The 21,165-nt window shown below is 65.8% G+C and overlaps 3 protein-coding genes across 7 annotated transcripts in view; 2 read left to right on the plus strand and 1 right to left on the minus strand.

The window, feature by feature from the left end:
- Positions 1–8,067, plus strand: part of SPEG (striated muscle enriched protein kinase) — a 38,680-nt gene extending 30,613 nt beyond the window's left edge. For all 4 annotated transcript variants that reach the window (XM_054830263.1, XM_054830264.1, XM_054830267.1 and 1 more), the window contains 18 exons: positions 53–130; positions 292–464; positions 569–595; positions 838–990; positions 1,205–1,247; positions 1,343–1,411; positions 1,521–3,705; positions 3,817–3,969; positions 4,057–4,173; positions 4,260–4,427; positions 4,708–4,830; positions 5,034–5,198; positions 5,390–6,068; positions 6,167–6,406; positions 6,479–6,702; positions 7,080–7,155; positions 7,403–7,552; positions 7,849–8,067. In XM_054830263.1, the coding sequence (XP_054686238.1) occupies positions 53–130; positions 292–464; positions 569–595; positions 838–990; positions 1,205–1,247; positions 1,343–1,411; positions 1,521–3,705; positions 3,817–3,969; positions 4,057–4,173; positions 4,260–4,427; positions 4,708–4,830; positions 5,034–5,198; positions 5,390–6,068; positions 6,167–6,406; positions 6,479–6,702; positions 7,080–7,155; positions 7,403–7,552; positions 7,849–8,056 (5,031 nt within the window). In that variant the 3' untranslated portion in view covers positions 8,057–8,067. The remainder of the gene's footprint in view (positions 1–52; positions 131–291; positions 465–568; positions 596–837; positions 991–1,204; positions 1,248–1,342; positions 1,412–1,520; positions 3,706–3,816; positions 3,970–4,056; positions 4,174–4,259; positions 4,428–4,707; positions 4,831–5,033; positions 5,199–5,389; positions 6,069–6,166; positions 6,407–6,478; positions 6,703–7,079; positions 7,156–7,402; positions 7,553–7,848) is intronic.
- Positions 8,068–10,456: 2,389 nt separating this feature from the next.
- GMPPA (GDP-mannose pyrophosphorylase A) lies at positions 10,457–15,308 on the plus strand. Of its 2 annotated transcripts, XM_054830620.1 has the most exons (13): positions 10,458–10,591; positions 10,660–10,757; positions 10,838–10,941; positions 11,336–11,528; positions 11,699–11,758; positions 11,908–12,038; positions 12,770–12,904; positions 13,079–13,176; positions 13,313–13,359; positions 13,453–13,545; positions 13,639–13,807; positions 13,898–13,994; positions 14,215–15,308. In XM_054830620.1, exons 1-13 carry the CDS (start codon positions 10,549–10,551, stop codon positions 14,240–14,242), a joined length of 1,296 nt encoding a protein of 431 aa, XP_054686595.1. In that variant the 5' UTR covers positions 10,458–10,548; the 3' UTR covers positions 14,243–15,308. The 2 variants fall into 2 exon arrangements, with proteins under 2 accessions (XP_054686596.1, XP_054686595.1); XM_054830621.1 differs by having other exon boundaries at positions 10,457–10,591; positions 13,898–15,308.
- An 882-nt stretch (positions 15,309–16,190) lies between these two features.
- LOC129208115 (rac GTPase-activating protein 1-like) lies at positions 16,191–20,921 on the minus strand. Its single transcript, XM_054830327.1, has 16 exons — positions 20,837–20,921; positions 20,509–20,711; positions 20,288–20,424; positions 19,980–20,058; positions 19,722–19,775; positions 19,019–19,096; positions 18,550–18,670; positions 18,121–18,281; positions 17,734–17,895; positions 17,499–17,594; positions 17,226–17,427; positions 17,048–17,153; positions 16,759–16,891; positions 16,584–16,683; positions 16,351–16,468; positions 16,191–16,278 (listed from the first exon to the last, which is right to left on the minus strand). The coding sequence occupies exons 1-16, from the start codon at positions 20,919–20,921 to the stop codon at positions 16,227–16,229; spliced, it is 1,887 nt and encodes a 628-aa protein (XP_054686302.1). The 3' UTR covers positions 16,191–16,226.
- Between the last annotated feature and the right edge of the window lie 244 nt (positions 20,922–21,165).

Consider the following 21,165-nt stretch of genomic DNA (forward strand, 5'->3'; position numbering starts at 1 on the left):
CGTGGGGCCGACCCATGCTCAGGGCGCCCGCCCTCCCTCTGCTCTCTCACAGGTCCGGTCCTACATGCGGCAGGTCCTGGAGGGGATCTGCTACCTGCACCAGCACCACGTCCTGCACCTGGACATCAAAGTGAGTGTGGGGCTCTCCCACTCCCTCCCGCCCTGCATCTGCATGGATGGGCTCGCGCCACGCTGCGGGGGTGCTCGGTCCTGCTGATGGGGGACATCCCTTCCCTTGCGGGGAGCCCCTGCCTCCTACCAAGCTCCCCTCCGCCCTGCGCCGTCTTGTAGCCAGAAAACCTACTGATGGCGGATTCAAGCAGCGAGCAGGTCCGGATCTGCGACTTCGGCAACGCACAGGAGCTGACACCCGATGAGCCGCAGTACTGCAAGTATGGCACCCCCGAGTTTGTGGGCCCCGAGATCGTCAACCAGACCCCTGTCTCCAGCGTCACCGACATCTGGTAAGGGTGGCCCTGGGGTGGACAGTGGGCTCCCTGCTGTGCCGGAGGGACTGGGTGCCCCAGAGGGCTCGTGCTGTGCAGTAATCGCACTCTCCTTTCCACAGGCCCGTGGGAGTCATCGCCTACCTCTGGTAAGTGCCTTGGTGGGCCCCCATGGGGAGGGACCCCCTTCCTGCCCCCTTGCCAGTTGCGGTTCTGGGGCCGTGACCATGCACATCGCTCCTTGCAGACTTAGCCTCCTCCTGCTGCTCCTGCCTCTGCCCTCCCCATGGCACCGGGGCTGGGGATCGGGGTCCCGTCCTCAGTCTCCCTGTACTTGCCATGCTGTTCCCCATGTCCCCCCAGCCCAATGACAGTGTCCCCTCCTCGGCAGCCTGACAGGGATCTCCCCCTTTGTGGGGGAGAACGACAAGACGACGCTGATGAACATCCGCAACTACAATGTGGCCTTCGAGGAGAGGATGTTCCAGGGGCTCACCCGGGAAGCCAAGGGCTTTGTCATCAAAGTGCTGGTCAATGACAGGCTGTGAGTGCTGCAGCATCACCGGCCCCCACCCCTCTGGCATGAGCCTTGCGCTCAAGGGAGGGTGGGGACCCCCGTGCATCAGGGTGCTCGAGGGCAGGCTGACTGCACAACCCTGCCGGGGTGCGGCACGGGCAGCCAGATCTTCCTGCCCTTCCCCGGGCTGGCCAAACCCCCCTGGCCTGGGGGGTTCTTACCTGGCGGTGTTGCTTCACAGGAGACCCAATGCGGAGCAGACCCTGGAGCATCCCTGGTTCAAGGTGAGCCTGGACAGGGAGCCAGTGCCCAGCGGCAGCGGGGTTCCCCTGAGCCTGCTGTAGGCTCCGTGGGACACTGCTGTCCCCTCGCCCTGCAGACGCTGGCCAAGGGGAAGGTCATCAGCACCGACCACCTGAAGCTCTTCCTCTCCCGTCGGAAATGGCAGGTGAAGGCAGGAGCTGGGGCAGGAGGGGGGCAGGCAGACCTGTGTGCTGGGCAGGATGATGCCATGCCACCTGCCTGGGTCTGATCCAGCCCTCTCCCGCCGGCTGCAGCGCTCGCAGATCAGCTACAAGTGCAACATGGTGCTGCGGCCGATCCCAGAGCTGCTGGAGGACACATCCAACCACCTCTCCATCGCCGTGCCCCGGCACCTCAAGGAGTCACCAGCACTGTCGTCCTCCTCGGACTCGGATGACCTGGACGAGCTGCCCTTTATCCCCATGCCACACCAGGTGGAGTTCTCTGGCTCCCGCATGTCGCTCAACGAGATCCCCACGGATGATGAGGCCATTGGGCCATCTGAGGGGCCACGGCTGGAGGGGGTCACGCCGGGGGATGTCTCCGCCATGGAGTGGCAGAGCCAGAGTGTGGGGAAGCCCGGAGTGGCCCTGGGAAAGCGGCCAAGGGGTGTCGGGCCGCGGCGGCCGTGCACGGAGGCGGAGGCACCCGGCTCCTCCGACGAAGAAGCTCCTGAAGCCCAGAAGCGGCCAGAGTACCCCCGCAAAGCCATGAGAAAGGGCTCCAGCCTAGAGTCCCCGGGGAGTGCCCGGCGGGGAGAGCTGAAGAGGGGCGGCTCTGCCGACAGTGCCCTGCTGCTCCACCAGCCCCTGGGGACCGAGGAGGGGGCTGAGGTGGGCCGGGACCCCCGCCGGGCCTTGGCTAAGGCGGCCTCCATGGAGCTGCCGTGGCGGAAGGGGACCTGGGGGGAGGACGATCATGCCCAGCGCCTGGAGCTGATGCGCCAGAGGCTTCTGCGGGGCGGCCCTGGGGACGGCAAGGTCAGTGGCCTGCGGGGTCCCCTCTTGGAGACCCTGGGGGTCGGCCCTGACAAGAAGGTCCCACGGCCAACCCGGTTGGAGCCACCGGCGCCAGCGGTGCCACGGCTGGTGCGGGCAGCCTCCAGCGAGGCCACCTCACCACGCCTCCTCCCTCCTGAGCATCGGCTGCAGAAGAGCAGTTCTTTCAGCCATGGGGACACCGAGCCCGTTGTCCGGCACCGCCGTTCCGGCGCACCCCTGGAGATCCCAGTGGCCTGCCTGGAGGCCCAGCGGCTCAAGGAGTCCCCATCACTCTCAGCCCTCTCTGATGCCCGGCCCCCAGCGCCGCCAGACACCCCTGGCCCACCACCACTCCCCGTGGTGGAGACTGCCGTACCCCGAGCCCCCGCCACCAAGGCTGCCCTGGGGACAAGGAGCATACCCGAGACGCGCAGCCAGTCTGGGGCCAGCCCGGCTGCCACCACCACGGGGAAGAAGCCCATGGCCAGAGGGCAGGAGGAGACGGCACCCACCAAGGCCCCTGGAGCCAGCAGGGAGGGGGCTGCCAGGATGGGAACACCCACCCCACCACAGCCCCCTACTCCCAGCACCCAAGCCCCCAAAACATCTTCCTATGCGAAGGTCATGCAAGCCATGGGAGCCACGCAAGGTGGGGAGCCAGCCACTGAAGAAGCCCCCCAGCCCCCACCGGCCACCCCTGCTGAGCCCCCCGCGCCAGCACCAGCACCGGCATCGAGGAGGGAGGCAAAGCCCACCGGCTCCTCCAGCTCCCTGCTCATCCAGGACATCGACTCAGAGGAGGTCTTCGAGGCCAAGTTCAAACGGGGCCGGGAGTCATCGCTCAGCCGGGGGCTGAAGCTCCTCACCCGCTCCCGCTCCGAGGACCGGCACCTGGCCGGCCTCCCAGCCCCCAGTGAGGGCATCTACCGTCCCACACCGGCCGGTGTGCCCCTGGAGCTGCGCAGGGACCAGCCCACCGGGCTGGCAGCCAAGTCCAAGTCGGTGCAGGACCTGCACGAGGTGGAGAAGGACAGGAGCTTCCTCCGGAGGATGTCCGTGCTCCTCAAGCGGACCCCGCCTGCCGAAAGGAAGAAGAGCAGGGGGGAAGATGGGGGCGGCGAGACCCCATCCAGCGGGCGCCGCTTCTCCTGGAGCCTGTCCCTGGGTGGCTCCAAGGAGCGGAGGGACTCGGAGAGCCTCAGGTCTGAGCCGGGGGGCGGCGGGGAGAGCGAGTCGCCGGCGGGGGCCGTGCGGAGGAAGATCAGCACCACGGTGGAGCGGGTCTCGGCGCGGCTGCGCAGCCTCTCGGACGAGCGGCCGGAGGGCGAGGGGCCCGGGGGGCTCCGCCGCGCCAGCTCCGAGGGGGAGAGCCTGCGGCCGGGGCCCCCCCCGGCACCCGCACCCTCCTCCGAGTCCCTGCGCTCGGAGGGCAGCACCCGCTCCTCCGCCTCCGCCAAAGGTGAGCGGCGAGGGGGGGTCCCGCCGGCACCCCCTGCCCCAGCCGTCCTGGGTGCGGCGGGCACGGCCGCCCCGGCTCGGCCCCACTCTGAGCCGCCCCGGGTGCCCGCAGGTGGGGGTGAGAGCCAGAAGCGGTCCCGCTGGGAGCGCTGGGGACTCTCGCGGGGCAAGAAGGAGAAGGTGGCCTCGCAGCCCAGCATCCCCTCCATCCTGCTGCGGGAGGAGGGACCCGCCGCCGGCCGGCCGCACGCACCCAGCGAGTCGGGTAGGTGCAGCCCCCGGACGGGATGGCGGGTGCCCATCGCTGCCCCCCCCGCCCCCGCCCTGGCCTGACACCCCTTCTGCTTTCCAGATTTCCCCCCTGTTTTCCACATCAAGCTGAAGGACCAGGTGCTGCTGGAGGGCGAGGCGCTGACCCTCTGCTGCCTGCCCGCCGGGAGCCCGACCCCCAGGATCGTCTGGATGAAAGGTGGGGGGCTGCCTGCGCTGCCTCGGTGGGCGGGCACCAGGGTGGGGGGCACTGTAGCATCACTCCCCTCTGCTCCCCCCCTGCAGACAAGAGGTCCCTGCAGCCAGACAACACATTGAATGTCGTCTCCTGCAAGGATGGCCGGCAGATGCTCACCATCACCAAGGTCTCCAGGAAGGACGCAGGGCTGTATGAGTGTGCAGCCGCCAACACCCTGGGCACGGCCATCAGCTCCTGCACGCTGGCTGTGGCACGTAAGGATGCGAGGGGTGACCTCAGGGGACAGAGTTGCTGCCCCATGGGGAGAGAGCACACACCAGGCACGCATCCTGGGGCTGGGGATCGGTCAGAGCAGCCCACTTGAGCTCCCCTCTGCATCTGTGAAAGAGACTGGGACTTTTGAGGAGGGACAGGCTGGTTTTGCACGGGCACCTCCAGCATCTCTGAGCCCGCATGTTGTGCTGCCCTCACCCCGCAGCAGCTCTGCCCTGCCCCTGGCTGGGCACCTGGCCCACCCTGTCTGTCCCCTCGCAGGGCTCCCCGGGAGGCCGGGCACCCCAGAGATCCCCCAGAAGTACAAGAACACGGTGCTGGTGCTGTGGAAGCCCGCGGAGAGCAAAGCTCCCTGCACCTACACGCTGGAACGCAGGCTGGAAGGTACAGGGGGGGGGGCTCCCTCTCATTCCCCAGGGATGCAGCTGGAAAGATGGGCTCACATGGGAGCACCAAGCCAGGACAAAAGTGCCCAATGTCCTTGCTGTCCCCTGGCACTCGGCAGGGTCCTGGGTTAGGGATGAGGGATAGGAAGCTGCCCCCTGCCTCCAGTCTGCCCCCACCTCACCTTGCCCCCATGCCGGCAGGGGAGCACGAGTGGAAGATCATCAGCACAGGCATCGCCGACTGCTACTTCAATGTGACGGAGCTGCCTCCCGGGAGCACCGCTAAATTTCGGGTGGCCTGTGTCAACAAGGCCGGGCAAGGGCCCTACAGCACCCCCTCAGGGAAGGTGCACCTTGAGGCAGCAGGTGAGCCAGCTCTGTCCCACGGGGCATGGGGCAGCCATGGGGTCTGCTGTGGGGCTGTGGCATCTGGGATGCTCTGGGGGTCCTTGAGTCCCAGGAGATCTTCTCCCCAGGGTTTCGGGGAATGGGGCACCGTTTGCACCCCGCTTCTGGCTTACCCCTGCCTGGCTCATACCTCCCTTTGCTCCCCGCAGATGCACAAGCTGCCGCAGCCAAGGACGTTGCCATCCCTGTCCCTGTCCCCGAGAAGGTGGCTTCCAGCCGGTCAACCCAGACGCCTGTGGGACAGCTGGAGCCACCGGCCACAGGGCCCCCCCCTATCACGCCACCCCGCAAGCACAAAGGAGCGGTGCAGAAGGCAGATGGGGCAGCACAGGCGGATGTCTCGCCAGGGGTCCTCCAGCCCCCTGCACCCCACGAGGAGGGGCTGCGGACGGACCCCGAGCTCCCACCCAACATCACGATCTGCGTGCCCCCAGAGCTGATGTTCACCCCCCCTCGGACTGTCACCTCACCCCATACAGACACCCCCACCCGGGGGTCCCCCACGCCCCCCACGGACACGTCCCCCCCACCTCAGGCTCCATCCCCTTCCAAGTTGTCCCCCATTTCCCCCGTGTCAACGACCCCCAGCTCAGCTCCCACGCCGTCTCCCGCCCCCAATGCTGCGCCTGTGCGAAAGATGCCCCCCTACATGGTCACCTCCTTCGTCTCCATGCCCCCCACGTCACCCCCAATGCAGGAGCCCTCCCCCACTGCCCTGTCCTCCAAGGAGCCCCCAGCCGGGAGCGGGGTCTCGGGGGCTAAGGACAGCATGGCGCTGCGGCAGGGTGTCCCCCAGAAGCCATACACCTTCCTGGACGAGAAGGCGAGGTGAGTGGCACCTAGTGGGTCAGGATGCTCTGCAGGGGATGTCCCCCCCCGCCCCAGCACCCCACATGGGGGATGCTGAATGCCACTCTGTGCCACAGGGGCCGTTTCGGGGTGATCCGGCTGTGCAAGGAAAACGCCACGGGGAAGCACTTCATGGCCAAGATTGTGCCCTATGAGGCAGAGAGGAAGCAGAGTGTGCTGCAGGAGTACGAGATCCTCAAGGCCCTGCACCATGAGCGCATCATGGCCCTGCATGAGGCGTACATCACCCCCCGCTACCTGGTACTCATCTGTGAGAACTGTGCCGGCAAGGAGATCCTCTACAGCATCGTGGACAGGTACAGGCGGGCACTGGGCTGCCAGCAACAGCCGCTGGCACGGGGCCACCCGCTGATGTCACTTGCCCCCAGGTTTCGCTACTCAGAGGACGACGTGGTGAGCTACGTGCTGCAGCTCCTCCAGGGCCTTGAGTACCTGCACAGCCGCCGCATCGTGCACCTCGACATCAAGCCAGACAACATCGTCATCTCGGGGATGAATGCCCTTAAGATCATTGATTTTGGCAGCGCCCAGACCTACAACCCCCTTGTGCTGCGGCAGCTGGGGCGGCGTGTTGGCACCCTGGAGTACATGTGTGAGTGGGGCACTGAGGGTGCGGTGGCATTGAGATGGGGGTGGGTGCCTGAGGTGTGCATGTGTGCCCATGCACTGGGGTGGCTCGGGACTGGGGGCAGCAGAGGTGTTCTTGGGTAAGTTGGGGGTCTTTGGGGTGCTGGGGGTGTCTACTGAGGGATTCTGCAGGGTTGCTGGGCTCACTGGGAGAGTTTGCATGCTGTGGGGCTGTTGGGGTATCCTTGGAGGTGTTGGGCTCTGTCAGGGCATTGGGGTGTCGGGGGGGGTGCAGGAGGGTGTCATGGTGGGGTGCTGTGGGTGTTTGGGATGCTGTGGGTGCTGCAGGTGCTGGGGCTGCCCCCCCCCGTGCATATGACAGTCCTTCTCCCCTGCCTGCAGCGCCGGAGGTGGTAAAGGGTGACCCGGTGGGCTCCGCAGCAGATGTCTGGGGTGTTGGCGTCCTCACCTACATCATGTAAGAGAAGGGGTTGGGGGGACTAGCACCCTGAGGTGTGTCCCACCCAGGTCTCAGTGCCACGGGGGACACCAGGCTGGTGGTGGGCTGGAGGATGCTGTAGCCCTGCAGACCCTTCCCAGCTGGACACGGGGACTGAGACCCTGGGCAGCTGTGGCTGTTCCAAACCAGGGATGGGTGGGTAGGGGGTCCTGGGTGCCCTCCCATCACTGCCCCCCAGCCTGTGACACCCCCTTCACCCTCACAGGCTCAGCGGGCGGTCCCCGTTCTTCGAACTGGACCCCATTGAGACGGAGAACCGCATCCTGGCAGGGCGCTTTGATGCCTTCAAGCTGTACCCCAACGTCTCGCAGAGCGCTGCCCTCTTCATCCGCAAGGTCCTCACTGTCCACCCCTGGTGAGTCCCCAGCCCAGGCAGGGGGGACACGTGGCCCCAGACTGCGCCCATGGCCAGGGGCAGCTTCCTGCCCCACAGAGACCCTCCAGACATCATCAGTGGGACCCTGGGGTCCATCCCTGTTCCTGGAGAGGGCTGGGATCTCCTGAGTCCAGGATCCTGGGGTCAATCCCTGCTCTCGGAGAGGGCTGGGATCCCCTGGGTGTTGTGGGGCAGGGGTGGTGGCTGGGTTTGGGGCGGGGGGGAGCAGCAGTGAGCACTTCATGGCCCCTGACTCAGTGTCACCCCTGCCCCAGGAGCCGCCCCACAGTGAAGGACTGCTTTGCCAATGCCTGGCTCCAGGACGCATACCTGATGAAGCTGCGCCGCCAGACCCTGACCTTCACCACCAACCGCCTCAAGGAGTTCCTGGTGGAGCACCAGCGGCGCCGCGGCGAGGCTGTCACCAAGCACAAGGTCTTACTCCGCTCTTACCAGGGTGGCCAGCCGCCAGGGCTGCAGTAGCCAGCGCCTCAGCCGCGGCCACGAGGGGCCGAGGAGCCAGAGGAACATTCCAGGGGCCGCGGGATGGGGCGGCCGAGGAGGAGCCAGGACGTGCCAGGATGAGCCCACGGACCTCATGTGCCAGCGCCGGGGATGCTGGTGGCCGGCATCATTTTGGTGGTGCCAAGGGAGAGGGGAGGTGCTGCACCAGCCAGCCGGGTGGTGGGGTCTGGCAGTGGGCAGGCAGCGGGAAGCTTTGCTGGGAGGAACGGAGAATGTGGCAGAGGGTCGGGGGAAGGATGGGATGGGGATGGGGGCCAAGGGAAGCCCCGGGCGAGAGCGGGAGAGCCATCAGCATGCCAGCCAGCCCTGGCCCCGCGGGTCCCGTCAGCCGTGTGCCTTATGTCGCAGCGTGCAGCTGCCCCCGGCCACGGCGCAGGAGTCCCTGCGCTCCCCCCGGTTTGCACACCAGCGCCTGAGGACTGAGGCTGCTCCAGTGGTTCCTGCAGAGAGGGGCCCGCTTGCAGTCCCCCACTCCCCTGCAGCCCCCCGCCAGCTGTCACAGTCCGGGTCCTCATGGCTGGGAGTGGGGGCTGCCAGCCCCCCACCTTCTGCTCCTCCCAGCCCCGGTCCTGGTAAGTGGGTTTGCAGCCCCAGGACCGATGCCGGTGCCTTCCCCAGGGCTGTCGGCTGCACCCCACACCGGGGGGAGCCTGGCTGGGCACCCCCCCTCCTTTGCAAGGGGGCACCCACATGCCACACACACCTCCTGCACCTGCTCAGGCCCACGCTGCTCGCGCTCTGCCTGCCCAGCTCCGGCCCTCTCCCTGTGCCCCGCCGCCAGTCTGCCTGCCTGTCCCCAGACCCCTCCATGCACCCCTCCGTGCCAACTCCATCCCCCACCCCCCCAGTGCCACGGCACAGCCCCGAAGGTGCCTTGCTGAGCCCCACGTCCCTTCCCCGGCTGGCGGCAGGATGCTCCAGCGTGGCCGGGGTGCCCTGGGCAGGGAGACAGGGGCAGCGGTTGGGCACCCACCTTCCAGATGCTGCTGTAGCGATAGAGCTTTATTTATTGACTTTGGGGAGAAGGCATCTGCCCCATCCCCGTCCCTGTCCCCTCCTCTCTGCCGGGCTCCGGAGCTGCCAAAGTCCCTGTGGTTTGGAGCAAGCAACGTGCCAGAGCAGCAATAAAGATCCTGAGCAGCCGGTCCGGTCTCCTGCCTCGCTGGGAGGGGACGGGGGTGCGTGGGCAGAGCAGCCCCCGGCACCTCGGGAGGGGGACGCAAAGCCAGGAAGGCTTCCAGGTGGGGCCGGGCTGGGAAGGGTGTCAGAAACTTGGGGAAGGAGCCAGGAAAGCAGCGAAGCGCCGGGGCAGGCATGGAAGGGTTGGCGGGTGCGGGGCGGGGGGGTGTGCCGGCTCACGGGGCGCTCGCGTCATGGAGCGAAAATACCGGGTGCCGGAGGGCCCGGCGGCGGCACAGCCAGACCCGGGCTCCTGCTGCGGGCACGGCGGGTGCAGGTGAGGGGCGCCCCGCCGCAGGGACCCGCCGCCCGGCTATAAATACCCGCTGCCCATATGAGGCCGGGCCGGCCGCGCCGGCTGCTCCGGTTACAGCCCGGCCTGACACCCCCCGCCCCGGCGGCACCCACCGGCCCCTCGGTGCACACGCACACCCACTCGTGTGTCCCCCGCGCCCGTCACGCATACATGTCTGCATTTGTGGGCGCGGGCACACAGGTAAGGGCTTGTGCCTACGGACTGCCGCACTCTGAGCCTGACACACACGCATACGCGTGCTCACCCACCCGTGCACGCACACAGGCCCACAGCACCGTGCAGCCTCTCACACATCCCTGTGCCCAAGCACGTACGACAGTCGGCAGTGTCCCCACCCTGCACACCAACGCACACTGCCTCTCTGGCACGCTCGTGCTTGCACTCACCAGGGCACACACACGTACATGGCGGCTGTCTTGTACGCTCGCACTGACACCCCCATACGTGCGCCCGCGTACACAGCTGCTCCCTTGCGCACACGCACAGGCAATCACACACGCATGCAGCTGCTCCTCTGCACGCCTGCCACGAGCGCGCAGCTGCTCCCTTGCACCTGCACGTGTAAAGCCAGTCCCTTGCACACGCACTGCTGCTCCCTGGCACGCGCACGGCACGCGCGCAGCTGCTGCTGCACACGTGCACAGCCGCTCGCCTGCCCACGCACAAAGCCGCCCCCTTGCACACGCGCAGCGTTCCCTTCCACGCCCACGGCCCACCCCTTGCACACCCGGGCGGGCACGCGCAGGCGCAGCTCCCTCCTCCCACCGCCGCGGCGCCCCCTGGCGGTCGGCGGGGCGTCCTCGGCAGCACCGCCCAGCGCAGTGACGCAAGGCGGGGGCCGGGGCCATGCGCGCTGACGTGTCACAGCCACGTGTGCGGAAGCGGCGGGCGGGCCGGGGGAGGCGGGAGCGGCGGTGGGGTCGGGCCGGGCCGGGGCTGCCGGAGCGGAGCGGAGATGCCGTTGAAGGCGGTGATCCTCATCGGGGGCCCGCAGAAGGGTAAGTGCGCCGGGCCCGCGGGGCGTCCTGCCGGCTCGGGGCCCCGCCGATCCGCCTCTGCTCCGCAGGGACCCGGTTCCGGCCGCTGTCCTTCGAGGTGCCCAAGCCGCTCTTCCCCGTGGCCGGTGTGCCCATGGTGCAGCACCACATCGAGGCCTGCGCCAAGGTACGGGGCGGGGACACCAGGGCTGGGGCTGGGGTGCCGGGACCGGAGCTGCCCTCCCCACTCTGCCCCCGCCCCCCCAGGTGCCCGGCATGAAGGAGATCCTGCTGATGGGCTTCTACCAGCCCCACGAGGCCCTCAGCCGCTTCCTGGTGTCAGCACAGCAGGAGTTCAAGATCCCCATCAGGTGGGCAGGAGCCCTCCCGCCCCCGGGGTACCCATGGCGGCACAGCCCGGCTCGGCCCCTCACCCGCCTCCCCCGGGATGGCAGCCCCCAGCCAGCGCCCGGACATTGGGCAAGTGGGCAGCGGCCCGGTGTGGGTGGGCACAGCTGGCCTCCCTTGTTAGTTCTGCCAAATCTCCCTTGTCCTGGGCTCTGCCCCGGCGGGTTCCTGCTCCAAAGCTGCCTCTCCAGCACAGGTCCAAGCTGCCGCTGCCTCCTTCCCGTGGCCAAGGTCCACGTGAGCCCAGTCGTTGCATGGCAGGATTATGTCCATCCAGCCCTTCCCTGCCTTGCTGCTGGGCTGTGCCACCTGACCCCCACTTCCCTAAGCCCTCACTTTTCCCTGCTTGGCTCGCAGGTATCTCCAGGAGTACGCGGCGCTGGGCACGGGTGGTGGCATCTATCACTTCCGAGACCAGATCCTGTCGGGTGGTGCTGAGGCCTTCTTTGTCCTCAACGCGGACGTGTGCTCAGAGTTCCCCTTGCAGGAGATGCTGGAGTTCCGGCAGCAACACGGGGATGCGCACAGCTTTGTCATTCTGGGTACCACAGTGAGTGGCAGTGCTGGGGAGCAGAGGAGCAGCGGTTCTCTGCTGTGGGCTTGTCTAGAAGCTAGTGGCTCCTGCAGTAGATGGGTCCCTGGGTGTGAGCTCCAGGTCTCATCTGCTCTGCGTCTGCATGCCCACTACTCCACCACTGTTGACGTGTCCTTGCTCCGCAGGCCAACAGGACGCAGGCGCTGAATTACGGCTGTATTGTGGCAAACACGGACACGCAGGAGGTACTGGAGGGCCTCAGGGAGCCACGCACAGCCTGGGCAGTGGGTGCTGCGCTGTCCCCGTGGGCATGTGTTCCTGGTGTGCCAGAGCTGGTGTGATGCCAGGCACGGGGGCTGCCCCCTGAGACTCATGTCTCTTCCCTCCCCTCCAGGTCCAGCACTACGTGGAGAAGCCCAGCACGTTTGTCAGTGAGATCATTAACTGTGGCATCTACCTGTTCACACCTGCCATCTTCCAGCACATTGGCGAGGTCTTCCAGAGGAACCAGCAGGAGCTAACGCTGTGAGTGCTCCTCTCTGCCCCGTGTCCCTCCCACCCTACTGCTTCCTGGGGCTGCAGCAGCACGCTCATCCTCCATTCTTTGTCTATCTTCTCTCCTCCTCTGCCATCACTCACTTGTTTCCTGGTCCTGCACCAGCTGTCCTTACCTTGGGTAAGTCTCCCTCTGTGTCTGCACTGGCTGCTCTCTGGGCTGGATCGTCCTTAGCAATAACGCATGCTTTCCTCCTTGCTCTATGCCGCTCTGCAAGGCTTTGCTCCCTCTGCTCCCCTTCTGGCCAGCTTGAGACTCCCTCTCTCACATCCTCTCTTCCCACCCCATCCTCATCCAGCTCCGGACAAGGGGCTGAGCAAGCCTTTCACCTGCTCCCGCCTCCAGCTCTGTACACCAGCCAGACTGTCACCTGGCATCTCTGCCACCACCCAAGCGAAAACCCAGCCGTGCAGGGCTCTGGAGCAGGGGCAGGATCCGTCGGGTACACCTGCCTGGACTGGGTGGGGCTCTTGCACCATCACCTTCTGGCTGAGAGCTTGTTTCAGCTGGCAGAGCCCCCTCCCTCTGCTGCTCTGGGGCTCAGCCTGACACCTGGGGCTGTCCCCACCTTTGGGGAGAAACACATGGCTAGGAAGGAGTCCAGGGTCACTGGAGCCCCCAGATTTAGGGAGGGTAGCTGCTGGGGTCACTGGCTGAGACTGTGACTGGGGTGGGTCTCTAATGGGCATCTCACTTGCAGAGAGGAGAGCTCCAACGGCTGGCAGCGTGCAGAAGTGATCCGGCTAGAGCAGGATGTTTTCACGGCGTTGGCTGGGAGCGGCAAACTCTACGTCTACAAAACCGATGGCTTCTGGAGCCAGATCAAATCAGCTGGGTAAGGGCTGGGGCTAGAGCTGGCACAGCAGGAGCATCGGGCAGTCCATACCAGAGCTGGGAGAGGAGGGTACCCGATCAGGGCCTTGGAGCCGGGCGGGGATTGCTGAATTCAGACCCTCCTCTGTCCTGATAGTGCCAGAGAGGTAATAATCATTTGTTTTTCCTCCCCCAGCTCTGCTATCTATGCTAGCCGCCTTTACCTGAACCAGTATAGCAAAAGCCACCCAGAGAGGCTGGCCCAGAACAAGCCTGGAGGCCCAGTCATCCGAGGTACCCCTCCAACACCCTCTGCTGCCTTGGGGGCTGCCTGGGGAGGCAGTGGGACCTGCAGGCAGGACCTCCCCTGCTCTGAGAGGCAGGTGGTCCTGCGAGCTGCCTCCCCTGACGCAGCTGCCTTGTGTTGCAGGGAACGTGTACATCCACCCAACGGCCTCCATTGATAGCACTGCGGTGGTGAGTGCACGCCTGGGGGGCCCTGCAGCAGGGTGATGCTTGGGGGGGGGGCGTTGTTGTCCTCAATCTCATCACCTCCCTCTGTCCTCACAGCTGGGCCCCAACGTCTCCATTGGGGAGGGGGTGGCAGTGGGAGCTGGTGTGCGCGTGCGTGAGTCCATTGTCCTGCATGGCGCCTCGCTCCACGTAAGTAGGGTTTGCCCCAGGGTGTGGGTGTCAGCCCCTACCCCTTGCAGGGAGGCAGCAGCGCCCTTCATCCCCTTTTCTGCTTCACCCCAGGACCACACCTGTGTTCTCAATACCATTGTGGGCTGGGACAGCACCATTGGGCGCTGGGCCCGGGTTGAAGGAACGCCCAGTGACCCCAACCCCAACGATCCCTATGCCAAGATTGACAGCGAGACCCTCTTCCGGGACGGACGCCTCACACCATCCATCACAATCCTAGGTACATCCCACCCGCACCCAGCCCCCCCAGCCCCATGCAGTGGGGCAGAGCCTCTCCCCTCTTGCTAACCCCCTCGCGTTCTCCCTGCAGGCTGCAGTGTCACCATCCCTGCCGAGGTCGTTATTCTTAACTCCATTGTCCTTCCTCACAAGGAGCTGAGCCGCAGCTACAAGAACCAGATTATCCTGTGAGTCAGCTGTGTGCTGGGTTGGGGGGGCCCAGTGCCAGCCCCCCACTCCCTGGTGTGCCCCACAGTAAGAGCCTGTGCTGGGACTTTACCTCCTGGGAGGTTCCCAGCACCCCCAGAGGGGTAGGTGCAGGTCAGGAGCCCTGCAAGTGCCTGATTCCTACTCCAGACAGACATTAAAGCCGGTGAGCATCAGCTTTGTGTGCTGCTTCTCTTGCAGCCCAGGGACCAGCCCTGGGGCAGGGTGAAGGCTTCAGGGACAGCACGTGGCCCTGGCACCAGGCTGCATGCCTCTGCAGAGAGTCCTGGGCTGAGGCTGTTGAAGGAGCACTTGCTGCCTGCAGCGTCTCGGGTCCTGAGCTGTGGACATTTCTCCACCCAAGGGTACTACCAGCACAGTCTTGTCATCCCTCACCAGGCTCTCCCTGCAGCGGTTGCTGTCTGCAGCTCCCTGGAAGGTCTTGGCCCCTCTCAGAGTCTGGGGAGCTTTGAATGTGCCTGTCCTGCGTAGGCAGCTCACCCTGCAGGAGCTGGCTGTGAGGATCCTGATTTCAGCAGCGTGGTTGCAACAGCCTGAGCTGGGAAAACAGCAGCACCAGGCTGGCCTAAGGCACTGGCATGCAAAGCCTGGGTTGGACAGGCACACTGCTGGCCCTGGAGGGAGCTGCCAAGAGCACCCCCTCCCCCAGCACCTCCTCCACTCCCCAAGGCTCGATATGAGCCAGGAGAGCTGCCAGCCCTGCCGAGCCTGCTCCTGTCAGGCTGACGCCTGTGCAGGCTGCCTAGGCAGGGCTCAGGGGGATGGCAGCAGGCCCCTGCCACCCCGGTGGGCCAACAGCCTCTGCACCAGCATGGGCATAGCTTGGGGGGCTTGCTGCATGTCTCCCCTTGCACCAGCCATGTCCACAGGGCACCAGAGCAATCAACTTACACGTGGGCAGGTGGCAGAGACCTACTGCCTTGCTCTGTCTCAAAAAACCCTGTTTTTATTGAAGGCAGCTCCCTGCTGGTCCTGGCACAGTCTGTCTGCGGTAACCAACACTGCCCTTTGTCTACTTAGCTCCCTGTCTTTGGTTTTGGAGTTCTGTGCTAAAGCCCTGTGCTCCACCAAGGGCCCCATCACACCCCTTGCCTTCAGTGAGGCACTGCTTTAGGGATTCTCCATCCATCCAGTACCACCCCAGCTCGATGGATTTGCAGTAAATCCTTGCTCCCAGCCCTGTGCCTTCCCGTGCCAGTTCTCCCGTAGTCCTGGGTGGGGGATTAGCTGTTCCCTGGCTTTAAGCACATTAAACTCCTTCAGTTTTGCCTCTGCCTTGGATGTGCTAATTTCCTTGCCTGCTGGTGAACACCCCTGCACTGGGGGAAACTGAGCCAAAGTACTTACTTTTAGGATTGTACATGAATTTTCTCCTGTGTCCTACATCTGGCCTGGCTTTTAGTAGTGACAAAGGTTGTTCAGCTGCTGGATGTGGCCCTAGGGCAGTTAGCCCCGTTGTGTAATGCCCTTTTTCTTTAAGCTCCCCCTGGAGTGGCTGTCCCTTGTGCAGAGTGATCTGGGGGACAAGTCCTTCCTGGGCCCTTGCCCCTTTACAGCCTCATCCAGCTTCCCCTTCTTGGGGAGGAGAGCACGTTGCATCCCAGCCCTGCTTGGGCTTTGCAGCTCCAGTGCCGGGGCTGGAGGGGAGGAAGGAGTTAAAGGGGCCTCCACTGAGGTGCCAGGAAGTCTGGAAACGCTTTAAGATTGTCCTGCCCTGAGCAGCAGCAGCTCTGATTACTTGAGGCCAACATCTGGGCTCAAGAAGGGGCCTCCCACATCCTGGGCTCCAGGGCAGGGAGAGGAGGGGTTCAGCCAGGGCAGGAGGAGGCTCTGCCTGCCCTCCCACCCAGTAAAAGCAGGAGTTTTGGGGAGCACTGCTCACCCTTGCTGCCCAGCCAGGTTCCATCATGCCAGTGAGCCCCAAACCCTGGCAGCTGCAAGGAGGGACAGACAGCAGTCACAGCCAGGCTTGTTTTGCTGCAAACATTTAATACAAACCAGGTCCTAAGTACAGTGCTGGGGCAGCATCCCCGCCACCGTGGCTGGGCAGAGCCAGCCCTGGGATCCCGATCCCTGGGGAAGCAGAGCAGGGCTTGGAGCTGGGCACCACCAGCCCACAGGCAGCTGCCTGGTCCCGCAGGCTTCGCTCCTCCTGTGCTAGCTCCGTGCCCCCTGGGAGCCACTGCTGTCTGCTACACAGGAGAAGGGAAGAACCGTCCCACCTTCCTCGGGGCTGGCCCCTGCCTGCATGGGGAGAGATGAGTCAGGGGTGCAAAGTAAGCTCCCTTGGGCCTCCCCACCCCCAGCAGCACTCACAGGGGCCGGGCAGCCGTGCCCACGCAGCTCCGCAGGGTGCTGGGGAGGCAGCAGGTGCCAGCTGGGCTCAGCTGGCCTGGCTTGGGCTCCGGGGAGGTGATGGGGTGGAAGAACGGCTCTGCAGGACAGATGGGGGGGACAGCTATCACACTCCAGCCCAGCTGCAGGCACCCAGGACCCTTCAGCAGCCACAGAGCAAGGGCAGGGAGGGGGTCGGGACTCCTGCGCCTCACCATGTTCACCTCCCAGAGCTGGCGTTGGCACCAGGTTCTGGTCCTTCCCCACAAAGCCTCTCCAGAAGTCAGGTGGCAGCGAGAGGAGCCGAGCCACCACCTGGGTAGGGAGGGATAGAAGATGGGGATGCTGGCAGCGCCCAGGGTACACCCTGTGCCTCAGGTATCCCCTCACCTTGCACTGCCGTGGTGTGTCCTCCATGATGGCAAGGGGTGTGGGGTTGGCTGAGCCATGTCCCACCAGCGTGGGACCAAACACACGGGACAGGTTGAGCACATCCATCTTGCAGTCGGGGCTGTGCGACACCCTGCGCGGGGGGGACGGACAGTGTGAGTGTGCTGCCCAGCCAAGGGGCCCCTCATCCTCAGCCCAGCTTCCCCACTCTGGGGCATGGAGCATGGGGGGCAGAGAGCCAGGAGATGGGGACAGACCCACAGGAGCCATACTGGGATGAGGCCCTCACCTAAGTAGGTGCAGCATGAGGAAGGCCAGGGTGTCCCTGTTGGCTGGGGGCAGCTTGCTCACCACATGGCGCAGGGCCGTGCTGCAGGCGTCATCATCCGGGATGTCTGTGGTGGCACCGGGGAGCGGTGTTAGGGGAGGAGCAGCCCTTTCCCCCCCACTTCAGGACCCCCGCTCACCGGCAGCCTGCAGGAAGGCAGGGTGAAGGCTGAAGGTGACCAGCGGCTCCTTGAGCCCCCGCAGAAAGTCCTTGAGCACACCACACACCACATGGATGTCAGCCACGCTGCCAAGGGCGGGCAGCGCACCTCCAGCCCGCAGCAGCCTCCGCTTCCACTCCCGCACCAGCTGCTCCGTGCCTGGCACCCGGTACAGCCCTGTCTGGGGCGCAGGGAGAGGGCTCAGCCCCACAGGGACCGCAGCATTGCCACCCCCACCACCCCGGCCCCTACCTCTGTCAAGCCTCGCGTCTCCACCTCAGTCACACACTGCACCACCAGTGCGGGTACCAGGGGTGGCGTGGGGGGGGTGAAGTCAGCCAGCACGCCCTGGGGAGGACAACACTGACCTGCTCTGTGCTGGCTCTACAGCCGGGGCGGGCAGAGCCCCATAATCCCAGGGCCGACAGCCTGGCAGCCCCACGGGGATGTGGAGCAGCCCCCAAGCACGGCTGTGCGCCCCACTCACCTCACGGGGCCAGGCGTGGTGGCGAGGCCGGGGTGCACAGGGGCTGGGGCACTGCTCCCGGCACTTGGGGTGCAGCAGCAGCTGGCACTGGCGGCACTTGATAGCAGCCTTCCCGAAACGGATGCGCGAGCCGCAGACACTGCATGGCTCAGGGCGGATCACCTGGTAAGGGGGAGCAGAGTCAGGGCTCCCCTTCTTACATGTACCCAGTACCACACCTCCATTCCCCCCTAGACCAACCCCCACCACCTCCATCCATCCCCTGCGCAGGCAGAGCTGGGGTGGGGGGGGGATGGAAGAGAGCTTTGCCCCCTCCAGACCCGCTTGCTCCATCCAGCTCCCTTCTCCATAGTGGCCAAGAGGAGGGAGAGAGGCTGGGGCACACACCGTTTTGGAGGTGAACTGGTGCTGGAGTGGTGGGAGGCCCTGTGGAGGCGAGGGGAACGGGGCTGGTGCTGGCTGCCCTGCAGAGCTGCCCTTGGTGTGGCTCTCCTGCCCCGGGGCATGGCAGCCTGGATCCTCGCTGGTGCCCCACACCGTGGTCAGCTCTGCAGAGAGAGGAGGCAGTGGAAGGGTCCCCGAAAGGCAAATAACCCCAGCTCCAGCTGGGATGTGGGGAAGCTTCCCACTTCCCAGAGAGCCCCTGCACCATCCCAGCTGCTCTGGGACAGTGGCATTTGGTGCATCTGGAGGACGCCAGTACCCCGCTATGGGGACAAGCATCCCCCAGAAGATCCCCTCCCTCCCCTGTGATGGCAGGACCCCGAGGCTGCTCCCACAACACCCATGAGCCCCCTTCCCAGTCCCTCCCATGACCTGCACGCGTGGAGACACAGTGTCCCTGGCGAGAGCGGCGGCGTGGCACCAGAGCAGTGGGCAGGAGGCTGCCGGCAGGGCCTGGGACCTCAGCAGGAGGGGGCACCGGGGGGACACTCACCTGCCGAGATGGGGGCAGTGAGAATGTGCCTGGCTGCAGCCCCATGGTGCTCCAACATCTCCCCATGAGCTCTGCTCCACCTGCTCCCCATCCCTGCGGTCCTGCACAGCCTGGGATGCTGTCACCATGGGTACTGGGGGATACAGGCTGCAGGGCACTGGTCCAGCACAGCCAGGGATGCTGTCCCCACTAGGACCAGGGGGATATAGGCTGCAGGGCATAGGCACCCAGAGGGGACAGCTGAGCACCCACAGGCCTGCAGGACTGAAGGTTTCAGTGTTGCCTTCTGGCACCGGGGCAGCCCACACACCCTATCCCTGCCCACAGCACACTGGGGTCCCTACTCACAGTGTTGTGGGGTGCCACAGAAGACCGGTGCCGCTTCGCCACCACCACAGGGCCGATCTGAGGGACCAGGGACACACGCTGGGGACAGAGCAGATGGGGTGAAGGGTAGGCAGGGACTCCCTCCCTGATTCTGCCCCCCCTCCCCCCAAGCACCCAAGCCAAGTGGTCTCAGCCCCACTAAAAATCTTGGTCTCACCCCCTGTCCCCGGGCATTGCCTGCCCCACACCAGGCACCATGGGGACCCAGGCCCCCCACCTTGGTCGGAGCCATCCCCAGGGCTGAAGGAGCCAGGCCAGGCCTGCAATGCAGAGCTGTGAGCGGAGCAGGGTGCGGGATACCCACACGTGGGGATGAATTATTGAGGAGCCCGGCTGGGCCACCGTGGAGGGTAATGGAGTTTCTATTGATTGCAGGAGGCTTGCTGAGACACAACGCTCCCAGCCCAGCATCAATAAATTAATCCCCCTGCCAGGCTCCTTGCAGCCTCCTGTGCTGGGATGGAGAAGCACCTGGGTGCCCTGACCCTGAGTGGCCCACGGCCGGCACCCCAGCCTGGGCTGCAGACCTGTGTGGGCAGAGGGTCCCAGGGGCACGGTGCAGGAGAGCAGATCAGACCCAGGAGATCCTCACCCATGCAGGGGTGCAGGCCACACCTCAGCACCAGCCCCCACAGACTGCTGCATCCCTGCATTTCCCTCGTACCTGCCTCTCCTGCGCTTTGCGCTTCAGGGTCCGCACCACCGTCATATCAACATCCTGAAAGGCAACGGGGAGACTGGCAGGGCTGCATGGCACCAGGGGCACCCCCAGCATTCATGCTCCAACTCCAATGGCAGCCCAGGGCAGCCTGCCCCTAACCACTCCTACGCAAAGTGGCTGCCCCACTGTGGGAGTGGGGCAAAACCACCCCCTCCCTGCTGGGGAGGTGAATCCTGGGACTCACAGCAGGTCACTCCTTACCACATCGTCCTCGGTGCGGTCGTAGCTGATGTCCGAGTGGGACAGGAGGGACTGGCATGACTCGTCCACTGCAGATGGCCTACAGAGTGAGTTGGGGGTCAGCCCAGCCTGGGCACACACCCCCCCCGCCCCAGCCAGCACCTACTTGTACAGCCATTCCTGGGAGCCCAGAGCTGACACCTCTGCAGAGCCTGAGTGTCCCTGTGCCCACCCAGCCCCTCAAGCCCAGCAGAGGTGAGGGGGAGAGGGGCACAGCCAAGCCCAGGGCTGCCTGGGGCGCTGGGGCAAGGGCCCCCAGCCCTGCTCACCTCCTGCCTGGCACCAGGGCTGCCCCAAAGCGCCGGCCAGCTAGGGCACTGAGGACAGAGCACTGCTCCCCACTCAGCACCCCACTGCCCCATGGCTCCCGCATCAGGGACTCCAACACCAGCTGAAGTTTGCGCTCCTGCAAACAAAACAGGGCGGCAGTGAGCAGGCTGGGGTCCCCACAGCCAGCCCTGCAGGGTACCCCTGCAGCCAGCCCCCCAACCTGCTTTTCCAACTCAGCCTCCGCCCGGTGCCGCTTCTTCATCTCCACCTCCACCTGGTTGCGGGCGTGCTTGAGCTTCACCTCCAGCGCTGCCCGCTCAGCCTCCACACGGGCCAGTTGCTCCCGGGCCTGCCGCCCATCCTGCTCCAGGCGGCAGCATCTCTGGCGCGTCGCCTCGAAGCACTGAGCAATCTGGATGTAGTCTGGGGATAACACAAAAGGGCAGCCAGCCGGGATGGGGGGGCCGGCTCCCAGCTCCCCCAGCCCCCACTGGCAGCAGAGCCGGGGGTCCCGGGGAGCCCCGGGCCGAGGGGCTGCATGCACCCACCTTCCTCCACGCTGCCGCCGAGCTCCAGCAGCTGCAGCGCCCGCTCCAGCCGGGCCAGGAGCCGCCCGCAGCGCTGCCGCAGCATCCCGCCGCCCTGGGACGGGACCCCCCGCAGCCAGGCAGCACGGCCCTCCCTTCCCACCCCTACCTGGGGGTTCCCCCACAGCTCCTGCCCCACGCTCTCCACGGACCGCCGGGGTCCGCCGTGCGCCCCCGAGACGGCGCAGGTTCCGGGGGCGAGGGGCCCTCTCGGCTGGCCTATGTGGGCCGGGGGCCGGGGTGGAGCCCGTCCCGGCTCCGCCTCCGCCTCCCGCCACCACCGGGGCCCG

This window comes from Grus americana, chromosome 6 (assembly GCF_028858705.1).
Source record: "Grus americana isolate bGruAme1 chromosome 6, bGruAme1.mat, whole genome shotgun sequence".
Classification (NCBI taxonomy): domain Eukaryota; kingdom Metazoa; phylum Chordata; class Aves; order Gruiformes; family Gruidae; genus Grus; species Grus americana.